The sequence below is a fragment of the Physeter macrocephalus genome, chromosome 16, assembly GCF_002837175.3.
Source record: "Physeter macrocephalus isolate SW-GA chromosome 16, ASM283717v5, whole genome shotgun sequence".
Classification (NCBI taxonomy): Eukaryota; Metazoa; Chordata; class Mammalia; order Artiodactyla; family Physeteridae; genus Physeter; species Physeter macrocephalus.
Genome location: NC_041229.1, coordinates 56,002,748 through 56,020,536, shown reverse-complemented (window position 1 = coordinate 56,020,536; position 17,789 = coordinate 56,002,748). Strand labels below are relative to the sequence as shown.

Sequence of the window (17,789 nt, the reverse complement as noted above, 5' to 3'; positions counted from 1 at the left end):
TACACTCAGGCTTCTCCTCCTCAAGGGCTCTGCCTGTGGGCTGGGAATTTTCTGACTGGCTCTGCGCTCTGTGCTTAGCCAATGGCCCAGGAAAGGTGGAAGGACAAACACTGGTCTTGAGAAGCGGGCCCTATGGTGACAAAGGTGAGGGTCTGCGCTGCCCCTGACCCCTTGGTCTCATTGCCATATAGCAAGTCCTCCAAGCTGGGCTAAGGACAGGTGCAGGGGATGGAGAAGGGATGGTAGCTTTGCCACTCATAAGTCCTGGCCCAGCTGGAGGCTCTGGAGCTGACTGTCTGAATTGGAATCTCAGTTCACCTCTTCCTCTGTGGCCCTGTGCAAATGACTTAACCTCTCTGTGCCTTGGTTTCCTCATCTATAAAATGGGAATGCTAACCGTACGTGTCTCACAGGTTGTTCTGCACAGCTGGGCACACAGCAGGTGCCCAGTCATTGCAAGCCGCTTCTGATTGTTCCATTCGGGGTGTCCCAAGGTGGCCGCTGGACTCCAGGGCCAACCCCAGGTGCCGCCAACCTCAAGTCATTTCTCTATCTTGAGCTGGCAAACCCGTGCCTCTCCTGGCAGCGGGAACACACCCAGACCACCTCCTCCTCTCCGCTCCCTCCCAGGCTGGCAGATTTGCCCCAGGTCTCTGCTCTATCACAGGGAGTCAGGGCAGTGCCGCGCCTGGAACCAGGGAGTCTGGAGCCCTGAACTCGGTCTCTCCCAGGGGCCAGAGAAGTGTCTGGGGCAGGCTGGGGTGGCTGGACCTGCCCACAGGCTGCCCTGGCAGTGCCACTTAGTGGGGAGGAGAGCTCTATTCCGGGGGCTAGGCTCTGTCTCATCCATCCACTTGCCTCATGACCCTAGGCGTCCCTGCCCCATCCTGGGCCTCGGCATCCTCCTCTGTGGAGTGGGTGGTCCTGGCTCTGTGCAGAGCCCACAAGGGGGAGGGATGCATTGGAAGTCACTTCCTCTCATGCCAGGCGGTAGCTGTCTCTTTTCCCATGGTGGGGATATGGCTGGGGTCCTCCAGGTACGAAGCCCCCCTCCACCCTTATCCTGCCTGCCCTTCCGGGCCCCAGGGAGGCAGATGCTAAGTCATGGCTCCCTCTGGCTCAGAGTTCTGAGCTGGGCCTGGGAGATAGGATAAGGAGGGCAGCTGGGTGGGAGGCAAAGCCACTACTTCCTGAGAGCTCATTGGGTTTCCGGCCTCACTGGGTTTCCATGACCTGGGGCAGTGTTACTCAGACCTGTGGCATCCCGCAGTCTGTGCTCTGGGGGAGCCTCTTGCAACTTGGCCCTGGGTCATCCTGAAATCCCATCTGGAGTGCTCATGCCCTCAGGGGAGTTACAGCCCTCAATCTGGCCCTCCCAAACTCTGGTTTTCCCAGGCAGAGGTGGCAGCAGGAGTCCTGAACCCCTTAGTGAGACCTGATGGCCCTTTGCCCCGTTTTCCCCTGCCAAGTGCTCTGCCTGCATGTTCTGTGGAGTCCTTACACAGCTCTGCAAGCATAATAATCTACTTGCTTTTTACAGGGGAGGAAATGGAGGCTCAGAGAGGTTGAGCCACTGGCCCAAAGTTGCACAGCCGGTAAATGGGGAGCAGGAATTTGAATTCTGTCTTCCTGATTCTGCTGCCCTCTGCTGGCTGCCTCCGGTAGGACCTCAGTAGCTCTGTTGCGATTGAACTGGTTCAGGAGCATCAGCTGAAGTGGAGGCAGGCCATTGCTGTGTGGCTGGGGTATGTTGTTCAACCTCTCTGGGCCTCAGTTTCCTCATCTGCGAAATGAGCACCATGCCCACCTCTCAGGACCATGGTGAGGATAGATCACGGTGCCAGCAGGAAGGAAGGCATGTCTCAGTGTTTACCTCCCCCAACCCCGTATTGTCGCCCCCCTTGGAGAGCAGTCACTCACTCTCAGCTCTGTAGAGTGAAGATGCTGATGGGTGAGGAGGAGGGGACTGGGGTGGGCACTCGGGGAGCTCTGGGGGTGTCTGCTCAGCTCTGCTCGGCATTTGCTTGCTGTGTGTCCTTGAAAGTCACTGCCTCTCTCTGAACCTTCATTCCTCATCCATAAAATGGAATAAAAATGCCACACTGCTCAGGTCGGGTGAGGGTCAGATGAGACAGCCCGAGGATGTGCCCACATGGGTCCTGGGATGGTTGTCTCCTCGCTTCTCCCTGGCCCTTTGCACTCGTCATGTGCAATTTTGATGTGTTTCTGCCCTGCATCTCACCCCACTTTGTGACTGTGGGCCCCTGAGAGCTGGCTGGGACGGGCCCCGCAGGGCTGCTGGTGCTGGAGGATGATGGACACTGAGCCCTTGCTGGTCAGGAGACCACAGAGGGCACCGGGTCCAGCCCCTCGAAGTCCTTCCACAGTATTTGCTCATCATCCAAACTATGGCAGAAGAGCAGAGTTCTTCAGCCAGAGGAGGGGAGAAGGGCTGTCTGGGCAGCCCTGGGGGAAGCTGGATTTGGAGAAACTGACCCAGGGCCCCAGTTGGCAAGGGGAGGCGGGCGAATCTCCACGCAGACAGTGAGGTCTCCTCTCGGCTTCTCCACAGGACATATGCGAGGACCCCCGCCTCTTTGTGGATGGCATCAGCTCCCACGACCTGCACCAGGGCCAGGTGGGCAACTGCTGGTTTGTGGCGGCCTGCTCGTCCCTCGCTTCCCGTGAGTCACTGTGGCAAAAGGTGAGGCCTGGGTCAGGCAGGGGTGCTGGGGAGACTGAACTCAGCCTGGTGCCCTCCCCATCAGATGGGGGAGGTGCAGCCTGAGTGAGCAGGTGAGACGTTATGACGGCCTGTGTGGGGATGGGGCGGGGTGATGCCAGGGCTCCCCAGTACTGACTGAGCATCAGAATCACCTTCCCTGCCCCTGCCAGCTCAGGGACAGGTGCTGGGAATCTGTATAACTCCCAGTTCTGATGCGTCCGCTCTTGACTGTTGGGGGCCCACTGTGCAGAATATGCACCTGTGAAATGTGGAGGCTGCCTAAACCATGCGCAGTGTGGAGACCCCACTAACTGCGGCTCAGGAGACCCCTGCCGGTACCTGCTGTGTGACTTGGCCAGCCCTTGTCCTTCTCTGGGCCTCACTCTTCTCACTCTGAACAGCTGGAGTGATCCAGACAGTCCGGTTTCATGATTCATGGTTCCAGGTAGCTGATATTCTGGACCAGAACCACAGGGTTTTAGGCTGGAAAGAATGGGCTCCGGTCCTGACACTTCGCCCTCTTGTGGCAGCATTCGGCGGTGCAGCCCTTAAATCCAACACTCGGAGCTCCCTCCTTGGGGAAGCAGGGAGGCTGGAGTTGTGGTTTCTAACGAGTAACTGATGGGGACCGCATCCTGGGTTCCCACGCCAGCAAATACAAGTCATTGCCCCTTTCTCATCCCTGCCCTTTCTGCTCTTTCTGTAGGGACTAGCAGCAGGGCTTAAGAGCACCGGGCATCCGAGTCTTACAGGCTCAGGTGCGAGTCCCAGCCTCGCCATTTCATAGCTTTGTAATTAGCCTCAGGTCACTCATCCAGAAAGTTGGGATATCAGAGTAGCTCCCTCTCGGGGAGCTGTGAGGGTGGAACAAGGTAGTGGGCTTAAAGGGCCTTGTGCAGTGCAGCGCTGCAGTGACCAGTGTTGTGATCATTAAGATTCATGGAACATAATGGGTGTTCCTGGGCAAACAGGGTGCAAGGGGCAGATGAGTTTGTTCTCATCCTCTGAGGCATCCCTCAGCCATCAGAGGGAGCTGTGCCCTTCGCCGAGGCTGGGACTGTGGTAGGTGTCCTGTTGTCATGTCTTCTGAACAGGGGTGTGACCTCTCAAAGCCACCCCCAAGTGGGCATCCCTGGGGCCTGGCCCCGGTGGTCCTGTGGGATACGGGAAGCTCTGTGCTGTAGGCCCCTTGGCAGAGGCCACTGCTGAGATCCGTAGACATGGGTGGTCATGAGGCGTCCAAGCTGGGAGGGCCTTGGAGAGCCTCATGGCCCACAGAGGCTCGGGGTCTGGCGCTGTTCTTTGGGTGTAGAGCTGTCCTCACCCTCCTGCCTCCAGGTTCCAACCCCCTTCTCTGAGCCCAGAACAAGGTGCCCCGGTCAGGGCTCCGTCGTCTGCGGCCGGAGGTGGCACATGGGAACCCTGTGGGGCTGGCCTACGCTTCCCATCCTGCCCTGTAATTGCCTGTTTATCTGTGATCTCCCCTCTCGAGCTCACAGACAAAGCTGGTCTATATCTTCCTGCTGAGCCCAGCAGGAGCCCGGCACAGAGAGGGCTCAAGAAGGTTTTGAGAACAGAGTTCTTTCCCAGCGACTGGCCAGCAGCCCCAGGCCTCCTGGGGCCTGCAGTGGGGCCGGGGCCTGGCCCGCTATGTCCCCTCCTGGGGAGCGGGCTGTCTAGTCATTTGTAGAGATGAGCCTCAGCTTACTGTGTGCCCTGCCCTGGGCCCGACCCCTGGGACAGCTCTCCACCTAGCAAGTGGAAGAAGGGGCCCCAGACCCGCAGGCAAGAGGCTTGTCGTTGATGCTTTGTGACCATGGGCAGGCCTGTGTTAGTCTCTGGGCCTAAGGTTCCTCCTGCAGGGCGTTAGGGCACCCAGCCTGGCTTGTCTGGAAGCTTCAGGGGCAGATCTCCAGGAGCTTAGGTCCCTGGGAGGTTGGGCGAGGCAGGCTGCTCTGGGCTAATTGCACTCTGCCTTCTGGTGCTGCTGTGTTGACAGACCCTGGGTCCCGGCAGGAGGCACGAGGCCTCGGGGAGCTCATTACTGTGCCTTACCTCCCCTCCTGTCCCTGCTGACTGGGCCCTGTTTGTTGTCACCCCTCACTTGCTGGGCCTGTTTCCCTGCAGGGCCTCCCCTGCCCCACCCTGTTTTCTCCATGGAACGGGGGGCGCTCAGCCTGAGCTGCACCCCTGCTTGCTCCACCCACCTCACACTCTGGGGATGCTGAGCCTCAGATGCAGGCGTCACGCCCCCGACACACATGCCCCCTTCTCCAGGAAGCCACCCCTTTACCTCTAGTACTTGACACGGCCTGGGGCCGACAGGCACGGGATTTGAAGCCAGCCGGTCCTGGGTTTGATTCTGGCTGGGTTTCTCGCTAGCTGTGTGACCTTAGCCAGGTCATGTTTCTTCTCTTGGCCTCTGTGTAAACCTGACTTTTCCAGTCCCCATGGTGGTGGGAGGATTAAAGGAGCCCACGGGGTAGGGGTGCGGGGCAAGCCCATGGCATTTAGCGGCAATCTAAATCCCTCTCTGCCCCTCCTCTGGCCTCCCACCTATTCCTCTCCTCTGCCGGACACTTCTAGGAAGCAGGCCTCCCCGTCCTATGGGATCCCCGATGGGGGCATTATGGTCTCCCCAACTTGACTGTGCATTCGCTGAGGGCAGGGCAGTGGACTTTAGGTGACCAGGTTTTGTGGACCAGAAGTCAGGATGTGACAGCAGGGTGGAGCATTTGCCGTTAGCCTGGCCTGGCCCGGCCCAAGCCAGGTGAGTTCACCTTCCCTAGAGCCTGGTGTGGCCCCAGGCACGAGGGCAGGTCTGAGCCCTGCTCTGAGTCACGGGGTACCCGGGCCCAGGAGGAGACAGCCATGTCCCCGGTGGTGGGAGAGCAGAATTGAGCAGAAACCCAGCGGGGTGCCCGAGTGTCTGAGAGCAAGTTTTGGGGGGTGGGCATCCTGGGCCGGGGCCTAGGGGAGGCACCTGCTGGCAGGGCCTGGCAGTCTTTTAGTTCCACTTAAAAACGTTTCCCATCCCACCCCCACCCGTGTTATATGAGCGATCCCCGCCCTTAAGCATATAACAGTTCGTGCACCACACGATAATTGAGCACCAGCTATGCCCCAGCACCATTCTAGGTACTGGGGACAGGTGATTTTAAAAAGTACCTGGAAACAACCAGTGTTGAGGGTTTTCTACATTTCCTTCTAGTCTTTTATCCATTTGGGGTTAAAGAGGGGCTTGTTCATTTGTTATGATCACATTTTTGCAGTCACGGATGCAAGTCTGGACCTTGCTTTTCCCTTCTCTGTTCACTCCTACGTCCAGTCTTTGGTGGGGCCTCCCAAGGCATCTGGTGGCCAATCAGAGGTTTGTCGGAAGCAGTGGGCCAGCCCCACCGGCAGCCTCCCGCCTGCCCTTCCTTCCCCTCTGGCCATCCTTGGTCCCCAGGCTCCCTCCCTCCTGCCCTGCCTGTCTGTGAGGGACAGGCAGTTTAACACTTGCTCTGTGGTTTTCTCGAATACCATCGGGGAACTGGTGCCAGCAGCCCCCAGAACTGACCCAAGGGCTTGAGGTGTTGTCTTAACAGGATCAGGTGTGTGGTCCCCTTTGGGGACCCTCTTGCTGTTTGTGTGTGTAGCCCAAGACCCCACTGACTTACTTAGCTTCCATCTAGCAATTGACTGTGCTTGTGGTCCACTAGACCCTTCAGATTGTTTTCAGTTGTTACACTTTGGCCTGTGCTTCTGTCCTCTTTTCTGTGTGTGGCAGTGTCATGGCAGCTTCCCCTCTCCCTCACCCCCATCCCCAGTTACGCTCACATTTCTTCCATTTGCCCACATAATAGCTGAGCTCCTGGTTCCCCCTCAGGCACCGGGGATACAGACGTTTGTCAGATTCTTCCAGGGCCTCAAGTCTCCTGGGGGAAACTGAGGCTCGACACAGGGGGAATAAGTGGTGGGATTTTAGTAGAAGGGCTTCCTGGGCATGTGGCTGCCGTGTGGTGCAGGGTTGAGGTGGGGCCGGCAGGCAAGAACCATCCAGGTCAGTGATTCTCAAAACACAGCTCCTGGACCAGCGGCATGAGCATCACCTGGGAGGTTGTTAGAAATGCAAGTTCTCAGGCCTCATCCGAGACCGATTAAATCAGAAACTCGGGTGGGGCCCAGCAAACTGAGATTTAAGTCCTGCAGCTGGTTTTGATGCTCCCTGAAGTTTGAGAACATCGGTCTAGGTGAGAGATGATGGTGGCTGGGCCGGGGTCCTGGCAGTGGGGTTGGGGAGGCGTGTTTCCAGGGTAATCCACAGGCCTTGCCAATCGGGCGTGGAGGGGTGCAGGTGAGGCGGAGTCAAGGAGAGCGCCAAGGTTCGGCTTAGGTGACTTCAAATCTCAAATCGGTGGGCCCCTCTGGGCCTTATTTCCCACCCTCCCGCCAGGGGGTCTTCAGCCTCTCCTGATGTTGTCTCCAGTGAGCGCTTGCCCCCCGCCTCCTGCCCTCTTACTGCCTGTAAGCAGTGCTCCCTCTTCACAGCAGGCCAGCTCTCAGCCCATCCGTGGTAGCCAGCGTGGTTGCCACAGCAGCTGGTCCCTGAGGAGCCTGCCACCCTCCTGCCTGCCTGCAGTGCCTCCATTACCGCTTCTGCGAGGAGTAGAGAAAGAGGCGTGTGGGGACGCCCGCCCTCCTGCACACCCCATTTTGAGGACGGGGTGGGGCTGGGAAGAGCCAGTGGCAAAGAGGGGCGGGACGACGAGGGGGGCGAAAGGGGAGGCGGGGCCCCTCTTTGGTGGCCTCTCGCCTTGGCCGTGAGGCCCCAGTCCACTCGGCGCCTGGACGGTGGAGGCGGCAGCAGCAAGCAGGCCGTGGCGGAGGACGAGCCGAAGCCGACCCAGCTCGACACGCCCCTGGTCCTGGACGAGGACCTGACCCAGCAGATGCGGCTGCGCCTGGAGAGTCTGAAGCAGCGCGGGGGGAAGCGCCAGGATGGCGAGAAGCTGCTGCAGCCGGCCGAGTCCGTGTACCTCATCGACTTCATCCAGCAGCAGAGGCTGCAGTTTGAGCGCTGGGACGTCGTGCTGGACAAGCCGGGCAAGGTCACCATCACGGGCACGTCCCAGATCTGGACGCCCGACCTCACCAACCTCACGACGCGGCAGCTGCTGGACCCCGCTGCCATCCTCTGGCGCGAGGAGGGCTCGGAAGCCATGGATGGGAATGAGGCCGACGCCCTGGAGTTTGGGGAGCGCCTGTCCGAGCTGGCCAAGATCCGCAGGGTCATGTACTTCCTCATCACCTTCAGCGAGGGCGTCGAGCCTGCCAACCTCAAGGCCTCCGTGGTCTTTAGCCAGCTCTGATGGCAGCTGCCCGCCGCTACCCTCTCCTTTCACCCACCTGCCTGACCCCTGCCCATACCCCTTTCCCCCACGTGTGTGTCTGGGGACATTCTGGTAGCTGCTGGCCTGTACTTGGCTTGGCCAGGACCCCTGAGCCTGCGTCCTTACTTCTCTCCTTTCCCGTGTGCCGGCTGTCCCGCTTACGGGAGGAAGATGCAAGGGCTCCGTAGTCTAGAAGCTGACCTGGCTGCCCCTGCTTCTGCCGTAGACCGTGGAGACCTGGTCGGGGCTAGTGTGGGAAGACGGAGAGGCCGTGGGAGATTGCCTTCTCTCTCTGCTCCATGGTTGGCAGGGAGACTGAGAGACCAAGACAGAGACAGACACAGATCGAGAGAGACAACTCTAAAGAACCAGTCATTGGGCTTCCTCCGGAGACAGGGGCCCGGAGACGACAAAGCAGCCTCCTTGGAGAGTCTGGCACGCAGGCATTTGCTGCCCTCCTGGCCACGACGCCCCTTCCCAGTGTCTGTGTCTGGAGGTGGACACTCAGCCTGCTGCTCCGGGCACCTCCTGTGGGCCCATGACACCTCAGGGCTCTTAAGACATTGGGCAGGGTTGCTGTGAGGGCTGATTTGGGCAGTGGGAAGTGGCTGGCACGCTGGAGGCTGTGCAGGCCAGCTCTTGCTCTTCTGGGAATGACTTCAGGAGGAGAGAAGTGAAGGGGGAAATGTAAAAAACGTTGTATAGAGATGTATCTGTCTATACATATACATATGTTTTGAGAGAGAGCATGCTATATTCATATGGTTGTGTTCTATACCTGCCCTGTGAATAAGTCTGAATTGCCTAGCTGGTTCCCTGGTGGCCCTTAGCAGGGGCTTGATCAGGATGACATTGGGGAGGGGAAGCTCCTGAGCCGGGAGACTTTGAGGTTCATGCAGTGAAGTGGGGAGCAGTGTCGTAAACAGGTTTCCCTCTGTCTGGATAGAGGGGGTCCAGAGCCCTGGAGCTGGAGACAGTAACATCTCTGGGGCCTGAGGTGTCCCCTCCTGGGCTGTCAGGCTTTTCCTGGCTAACTGGTCGGAGAAGGCAGGTGTGTCATCCTGGTGTGGCATCTTTGGTGGGGTTGAGGGGTAGGAATCGGGGGCAGCCTTGGAGGGGAGCTGTGATGGATGTTGGTCAGAAGTGGGCTGGAGGTGACAGTGTGGTGTGACGGCGGAACACTGGCCTCAGAGGTCACAGGGCACAACCCACTCGCCAAACAAAGAGGGAAACTGAGGCACAGTTGCCAGCAGATTCAGTTCCAACCCCCAAGCCCCCTTCACGCTGCACAGGCCCAGTGAGCTCCTCTAGAAGCGCCCCCAACACCGTGTCTCCAGGTCAGCCCTGTTTTTTGTCAGGGACGTGCCCATGACATTTCCCTCGTGAAGCAGAGCCGTCGCTGAGAGATGGAGGGTCAGAGCCAACCCTAGTGGCCAGGGCTGCCGGGAGGGCAGGCCCCCACTTTGGAGGCAGCCAGGCAGAAGCAGCTGGAGTCGATTCTTCAGTGGGAGATTTGGCTGTGGTGTGAGCGATGGTCCTTTCTAACTTGAAGCTCGGGTGTCTATTCCGGGACATGCTTGGATTCCTGCCTGCTTCTCTGCTGACTCCGGGGGAGCCTGGAGGCTAGACCCCTGTGGATGGCCCTGTCCTTCTGCCTCTCTGCTTGACCCCTCCCTGCAGCTCTGGGGACCCTCTTGGTTCAGACTGCTTGTGTTCCCACCCCAGCACGTCTGCTCTGTGCAGGCATGTGAGTGCCTCTGCCGTGCTCACTGCGTGTCCTCAGTAAAGCCTGTGTGTCCCCGCCTCGTGGTATGCGTTCTCTTCCCAGGAGCCACCCCTCCCTGGGCCCCCTCCACACCCCTGCCCCCTCCTCCTGCCGCTTTCAGGGGTGAGGCCCAGAGCAGGTGGTGACTGGCCCAAGGTCAGACATCAGCATGGGGTTTGAAACCAGGTCCCCTGACACCCAGCCAGGAACCAACAGCCCTGACAGTTTTTTCTCCAGTGGCCCCCAGACCAGCCTCTGTATGGGGCATGGAGAGAGCCATGCTGAGGCCTCGGGGAGACACTTGGGGCCCACAGGGGATGGTGGGGACCCACCAAGCCGTGCTCAATCTGGAGTCTCCCTCCCTTGCAGGGTGGCCGGGCAGGAGGCAGACGGGACAGGGGAGTGGCTGAGGGGTGGGGTGGGATCAGGCCTGTGCCCGGATTTCCCTAACATGCTGTATGTCCTCAGGCAGCTCCTGACCCTCTCCCAGCCTCAGACTTTCTAAAGGGAACAGCCTGGTTCTCTGAAGCCCCTTGCAGCCCTGCCCCACTGACCAGAGAAGACCCATGTCACCACGTCACCTTAGGGCCCCACCTGACCCCGACCCTCACTCAGTTTGTGAACGGTGACAACAGAGGCCCGGGGAGGAGGCTGCCGGCTCGAAGTCACAGAGGGTGTGGAGGGGCCGGCGACGGGGTGCATGTGGATCAAGCTCTGGGTCTGTGGACCTTCGACCCCATGACCCTGGCCCCCTGGGATGGGAAGGGCCCATGCACAGTGGACTGTTGTTAAGGTTTTCCTTTCTCCTCTTGGGAGGGAGGTTGACCAGGTCTCCCCGAGGTTTGCACACACCATGTACTCCACACACCAGCAGGGATGACCCCTCATGTGTGCACAGCCCTCCACAGTTGATGCAGTACATCCAAGGCCGTTCTCCACCTTCATTCTCACAACAGCCTTGGAGGGAGGGTAGGTAGATGCGGGCACACTGAGGCTCCGAGAGGCGGCCTAGTCGACGCTTAAGTCCCAGCCACACACCGAGGTTGGTAAATTGGTGTCCAGCATCAAACAACAATCAGTATCGAGGCTACAGAGAACAAGGAGCTTTATTTTCAGGTCTTAGGAATTGCAACTGGGGAGACACAGATTCAGGTAGAACCAAAAGAGCGTTCCAGGAAAGAGGAAGTCAGGGGCTTGTAAAGGCAAAAGCCATAAGGTCGTTAAAGGAAATATTTGTCCTTAAGGCTGTCAAGAGTTATTTTAGGGTAAGGATCCAATAAATATCTTGAGTTTCTGGAACACTGGGCAAACGTTCTGGATGGCTGCATTAAGACAAGAAGTGGTCAAAGTTCAGATTCCATGCAGGTGCTGGCTTGCAGAAGTCACACTTTCTCAGTGGCCTCCCAGCTCCATTTTAGAGCGCTGTCTTAGTAAAGCTGACTCCATTTTTATTTTTCTTTCACACCGGTAGTGTGTACAAGCTCACCAGCTGTCCAGACCCTCGCTGCGGCCGGCATCTGGGGATTTTCCTCCCAGGAAGACTCAGCCAGCTGTGGAGCTGGCCCTGACCCTGTGCCGGGCGGTGGGGATCTGAGCAGGAGCTTGGGGGAGGGGCTGCCGGACGGCGCCCAAGGGGAGGGTGGGGTCAGGAGGACCCTGCAAGCTGCTGCTCAACTGGCCCCGAGGGACGGGGACTGGGATGAGGCCCGCAGAGGGAGCCACCCGTGCAAAGCTGAGGTGGCCTGAGGCATCACGGGGTGTAGATTCCTATAGGGCCTGAGGGAGGCAGTGTTCAGGGGTGAAGCTGAGAGCCGCCCGCAGGGCTTTGAATGCCGGGCCAGGGAGCTAGTGTCCCTGGCGATGGGACTTTTCAACTGTAGTCACGCGAGAGGAGAGAGACAGCCTAGTGAGCCCTTGGACCCATCCCTCCACCTCAACAACTGCCAACTCGTGGTTGATCTTGTTTCCTCTACAACCCCGCTCCCCCCAGGCAGCATGTCATTTCATCTGTAAATATTTCTGGGTGTATCTCTGAACGATAAGGACTCGTTAAAAACCCGGAACCATAATATTGTAACATAACTAAAATAACTTTATAATAATTCCTTAATATCATCAAATACCCAGCAAATGTTCTGGTTTCCACTCTGGGTCACAAATGTTTATATGTATATTTTACAGTTTGTTTGAATCAGATCCAAACAAAGGTCCATTACTGCAGTCCGTTGGTTCCCCTTCATCTTTTCATTTTTTTTTCCTTGCAGTCTAGTTGCTGCAGAAGCCAGTCATTTGTCCTGTGGAGTTTCCAACCATCTGGATTTTGCAGGCTTCGTTTTCATGGTGTTGATTAATATTTGTCTGTGCCCTGAGTTTCCTGTGAGGTAACACTCACCTCTGGAGGCTTCATAAGGTGTGGCACAATTTTTTTTGCACAACTGCTTCATAGGCGAAGTTCTCTCAGGAGGTACATAATGTCGGGTTGTCTCTTTTTTTGTGACATAGGAACCATCGGTGATCCTAAATCGATGTTAGAAGCCATGATTGCCTAAATCCATTATTTGTCAGTGGTTGCAAAAGAATAGGAGTCTAGGACTTCCCTTGTGGCGCTGTGGTTAAGAGTCTGCCTGCCAACGCAGGGGACACGGGTTCAAGCCCTGGTCAGGGAAGATCCCACATGCTGCGGAGCAAATAACCCCATGCGCCACAACTACTGAGCCTGCGCTCTAGAGCCCGTGAGCCACAACTACCGAGCCCTTGTGCTGCAACTACTGAAGCCCGTGCGCCTAGAGCCTTTGCTCCGCAGCAAGAGAAGCCACCGTGATGAGAAGCCTGCCCGCCACAATGAAGAGTAGCGCCCTGCTTGCCACAACTAGAGAAAGCCGGCACACACAGCAACGAAGACCCAAAGCAGCCAAAAATAAATAAATAAATTTATTTAAAAAAAAAAAAGAATAGGAGTCTAATATTCTAATTTCTTCTCACTTCTTAGATGGAATTCATCACCAAATAAAAACCTCCCTTCATCTGCTATTGGTTACTCTACGCCACAGTTTGTATAGAAAAGTCAGGATAAGTCTTTGATTTTTTTTTTTCCTTTCGATTTCCAGTTTCAAAAAAATGAGTTGTTTCCCTGCCACCCTCCAATAGTGACTAATTATTTGTTTGTGTTAATATCATCATGGTCTCATGGATTTGAACGTATTGGATGTGTTTTCATTCATCACTGTCATTATCCTTTACTGCTGCTCAGATTGGCCCGTCTTTGGCTAGTGGGAGCCTCTTCAGATTGGTCCTGAATCCTCTGGTTGCTTCCTTGATTTCTGGCATGACCGAATGTGGTGTGGAGGGTGTTTGGTTTGTGTGCCCGTGGGAGCACACCTCCCTGGACAGACTGCTTCCTCTCGCTTGGTACCCTGGCTGGCAGCAGAGAGGGGCTGAGGGGTGAGAAGGCTGTCCTGGGGCTTCCTTGAAGGGCTTCCTTGAAGGACTGTGATGTGGGAGGGAAATTGAGGCCCATGGAGATCGCTGACTCTGTATCACAGACCCTGGAGCCTCATTAGCTGCCTTTTGAGTCACAGAGCGTTCAGAGCCAAGCCCTGGGTTTGACTAATGATCCTCCCGTGGCCCCAGTGGTACCTCCCAGCTCCTGCGAGGACTCCTCTTCTTCCCTCCCCTCTCCCCCATCCTTCTTCCGCATCCCGTGCAGTCCAGAGCTTTCAGAGCAGGGAGGAGTGGAGGAGGGTGCAGTGGCCAGGCCAGTGTTCCCAGCTTCCGACTCTCCATTGCTCTGTGCCCCTGCATGTACCCCCTTTTTTTTTGCAAAATAAATTTATTTATTTATTTATTTTTGGCTGCGTTGGGTCTTCACTGCTGCGCGCGGGCTTTCTCTAGTTGCTGCGAGCTGGGGCTACTCTTCGTTGCGGTGCGCGGGCTTCTCATTGCGGTAGCTTCTCTTATTATGGAGCACAGGCTCTAGGCGTGCGGCTTCAGTAGTTGTGGCACACGGCCTCAATAGTTGTGGCTCTCGGACTCTAGAGCGTAGGCTCAGTAGTAGCGGCTCACGGGCTTAGTTGCTCCATGGCATGTGGGATCTTCCCGGACCAGGGCTCGAACCCGTGTCCCCTGCACTGGCAGGCGGATTCTTAACCACTGCTCCACAAGGGAAGACCCTGTACCCCATTTTTGATACACTTTTCTGTCCTGAAATCAAACGTCAGGGAACATGCCAGGGGTCAGGGCAGAGGCCAGCCTGGGAGTTTTCACTGAGAAAGGACACAGAGTTGACTGAAAAGGAACCAGCTAGTAATCAGCCCTTGCTGGGTTCTAGGCTCTGTGTCAGGCTCTGAAGCCCTGAGTGTGAATCCTACCTCCCTCACTGGTGCTTGTGGGTGGCCTTCTGCAGCGACTTCCTGCCCTACCCCTCAGAAGACAGCCCTGAGGGTTCAGGTGCTATGGCACTTAGCTGGGCTCCATTAGTGGCTGTAGCGCCTCTCACTGTGCTTATCATTTTCGTTGTCTTGGTCTCGAATGTCCCACTAGGGAGCATTTCTCTTTGCCAGCATCCCTGTTGATGGTTAGAGGCGTGTAAACAAAAGCATCCTTAATGAGGGTGGGGGTTGGGAAAGGCTTTTGGCTGAAGTCTCTGCTCAGGCTACTCCAGACCTTGGGATTTACAGCCTCCTATACATCTCTGGCTCCTCAGCCTGACTGCCTGCGTGCCCACCCCCATACCTGGGAGTGATTTTCTTCTATAAGATGGTTCTTATGGTCTTGATGGGGTTTGGCTCCTCTGGGTCCTTGCCCAAAAGGGCCAGCAGGACCCCCTGACTCAGCAGGGTGAGGGTTTTTCCCCTACCTCCCCACCTCCTGCTGCCCCCAATTGCCTCTGTTTGTCCTAGTCTGCTGGGGAGATGCCCACTGCCAGCTCTCAGGACACCTGCTCAGAAGCTGCTGCTTGTCCTCCAGGGTCAGGCCCACCACTCCCTTCTCTCCATGGCCCCGCGTGTACCCCGTGTCAGCCTCAGCACTTGCCTGTGTGCCTGCCTCTCCCACCAGACTGGGAGCCTCCCGAGGGCAGGGACCATGTCTGAATCATCTGGGTCCTCAGTGCCAGTGTGGGGCTGGGTGCAGAGTGGTCCACACTGATAAAGAACTCATTATTTGGAGGCAGACAGACCTGCGTTTGAATCCTGGCTTCAAACCCAGGTCTGCCTGCCTCCAAAGAATGTGTATATTTTCTAGCTATGTGACCCCGGACAAGTTACTTGCCCTCTCTGAGCCTTGATGTTCTCATCTGTAAAGTGAGGGTGGATATGTTAGTAATTTCACGGGGTGGTTGTGTGAATTGAACTGAGATAACCCATGGCAGTCACAGGCTTGGTATCTGACATTTCCAAGATGCTCCATAAATAATCAATTTTGTTAAGAGTCCCAGCGGATGCCTGTGAATTTATTCATTCAGTTAACACATGTTTATTAAGGACCCTGTCTGAGCCAGGCCCTGGACTAGGTGCTGGGTGGATAGCAGTGACGAAGGCTGACGTGTCTCTGCCCTAAGAGAGTTGACATTCCAGTGACAGTATCAGCACTGAACACAATGTCACACACTTGTGTAATTATAACTGGGGAAAGCGTCTCAGAGGAGAAGTGCCAGGGGCCGTGAGATGCATGGACGGGGGTCCTGGCCTAGTCTGAGGAGTCAAGGAGGGCTTCCTGGAGGAGGAGGGTAGGCCCTAAAGGACAAGTGAGAGTCAGCTGCAGGAAGAGCAGGTGCGGAGTTCCTGACCAGAGAAAGAGCCTGGAGCAGGGCGCAGTAGGTGGAGGCTGGGGTGGGTGAGGGTAGAGACATGAGCCTGGGGACAGAGCATATTAAGGGTTTGGACTTTATTTTCCAGGGGACCTGATCAGAAAGATCACTCTGCTGCTGTGTGGGGCAAGGGCAGATGTGGTTGCTGATGCTGTTAGTGTCCCGGGGCAAGGAGATGGGGGACCGGGCCAGGGTGGTGCCGGGGGGCTGGAGAGGAGGAGATGCATTTTAGCAGAATGTGGGAGCTCAGATTGGATGGAGAAAGGGAAAGTGGGGAGGCCAGCATGGCTGCCAACTTCTGGCTCGGGCAGGACGGGGGGCATGGTGGCACCACTGACCAGGCAGGAACTTGGATGGATGTGCTATATTTCTGAGGGGGAGGATGCAGATGGAGGCATGAGGAAGGGAAGGGGAAGCTCATAGAATCTTAGAATGACAGAGCTGGGAGGAGCCTCAGGGGGCCTCCAACCCCTTCAGGGATGGGGAAACTGAGGCCCGGAGATGAGAAGGATTTGCTCAAGGCCCATACTGGTTCATGGCGGAGATGGGAATTGAACCCAGTATTCCTTTCCATTTGATTCCCTGGAGGCACGCACCCCCATTTCCTCAGGAAGCCAGCTGTGACCCTCAGTGTGTCCCCATCCTGTCCCCTTCCCCATCCAGGTCATCCCAGACTGGAAGGAGCAGGAGTGGGACCCCGAGAAGCCCAACACCTACGTGGGCATCTTTCACTTCCATTTCTGGCGCTTCGGGGAGTGGGTGGACGTGGTCATCGATGACCGGCTGCCCACAGTCAACAACCAGCTCATCTACTGCCACTCCAGCTCCCGCAATGAGTTCTGGTGTGCCCTGGTGGAGAAGGCCTACGCCAAGTAGGTGCCAGTGGCGGGCAGGCGGGCGGCTGGGCGGGAGGCCAGGCTGGGGCGGAACTGCTCTTGGGCTCTGTGCGGGTGTTCCTCTAGCTGGGGCTCCAGGCACAGAGAGGTGAGGGGCAGGTGCAAACACACACAGCGAGCTCAGAGCCCGGCACCCAGAGCACAGCCAGGGGTGGTGGAGGCCTGGACTGCAGGGCCTCTGGGTACCTGGTGTCAGGTCCCCACAACCAGCCCACATAGGGAGGAATAGGTACTCCCACTTCTACCTGGGAAGATGGAGGCCCAGGCAGGTGTCCTGCAGGTAGCCGGGGGCAGAGCCAGCAACCATATTCAGGTCGATGGTTCTCTTCCAAAGATCCAAGTTGCTGAGCCCTCCCTGGAGGCCTCGTTGGGGATGCGGTGTCTCCGAGCCTGGGCTGGTGGAGGAGGTTGGGACAAACCACTGCCTTTCCTGCTTGCTGGGCCTCCCCTTCACCCACCCACTGGTCTGTCTACCTGACTGTCCAGCCATTCTATCTTTGCTGCCCCTCCTCCTGCTCTGTGCCAGGCCCTGGGTTCCCAGCATGGGCATGAGCAAAGGTTTGCTGAGCTGTGGAGGGCTTTGGGGCAGTGTGACCTGCCCAGGCCCCTGCAGGACAGGTACAGGCCTGGCACAGGAGGGCCAGTGGGGTCAGAGACCAGCTCTGTGGGAGCCTCTCCTTGATTCTTCCTCCCAGTCCTGTTTGTCACTCTCCTTGGACAAGTGTGTGGTATGTGCATGTGTGCGTGTGTGTGTGTGTGTGTGTGTGTGTGTGAAAGGAAAAACAAAAACTCCATCAAAAACAAACCCATGGAACCGTCTTGCACTGTTGGTGGGAATGTAAATTGATACAGCCACTGTGGAGAACAGTATGGAGGTTCCTTAAAAAACTAAAAATAGAATTACCATATGACCCAGCAATCCCACTACTGGGCATATACCCAGAGAAAACCATAATTCAAAAAGACACATGCAATGTTCATTGCAGCACTGTTTACAATAGCCAGGTCATGGAAGCAACCTAAGTGCCCATCGACAGACGAATGGATAAAGAAGATGGTGGTACATATATACAATGGAATATTACTCAGCCATAAAAAGGAATGGAATTGGGTCATTTGTAGAGACATGGATGGACCTAGACACTGTCATACAGAGTGAAGTAAGTCAGAAAGAGAAAAACAAATATTGTATATTAACACATATATGTGGAACCTAGAAAAA

General features: G+C 56.6%; 2 protein-coding genes across 2 annotated transcripts in view; both read left to right on the top strand.

Annotated features, from left to right (window-relative positions):
• Positions 1–1,790: 1,790 nt before the first annotated feature.
• Positions 1,791–17,789, top strand: part of CAPN5 (calpain 5) — a 35,914-nt gene continuing 19,915 nt past the window's right edge. The window contains exons 1-3 of the mRNA XM_028500900.1: positions 1,791–1,886; positions 2,573–2,704; positions 16,335–16,543. Coding sequence (XP_028356701.1) covers positions 1,791–1,886; positions 2,573–2,704; positions 16,335–16,543 — 437 coding nt within the window. The remainder of the gene's footprint in view (positions 1,887–2,572; positions 2,705–16,334; positions 16,544–17,789) is intronic.
• Positions 3,012–8,293, top strand: OMP (olfactory marker protein). The gene is made up of 3 exons (XM_055091726.1): positions 3,012–3,060; positions 7,164–7,234; positions 7,288–8,293. The coding sequence occupies exons 1-3, from the start codon at positions 3,012–3,014 to the stop codon at positions 8,077–8,079; spliced, it is 912 nt and encodes a 303-aa protein (XP_054947701.1). The 3' UTR covers positions 8,080–8,293.

Excerpts from the sequence above, each read along its gene's own strand:
- OMP (XM_055091726.1), top strand. The coding sequence starts at position 3,012 with ATGCGCAGTGTGGAGACCCCACTAACTGCGGCTCAGGAGACCCCTGCC. Across the intron at positions 3,061-7,163 it reads GGCTCAGGAGACCCCTGCCG|GGGGTCTTCAGCCTCTCCTG; the intron begins GTACCTGCTGTG and ends CCCTCCCGCCAG. Across the intron at positions 7,235-7,287 it reads CTCCTGCCCTCTTACTGCCT|CCAGCGTGGTTGCCACAGCA; the intron begins GTAAGCAGTGCT and ends CATCCGTGGTAG.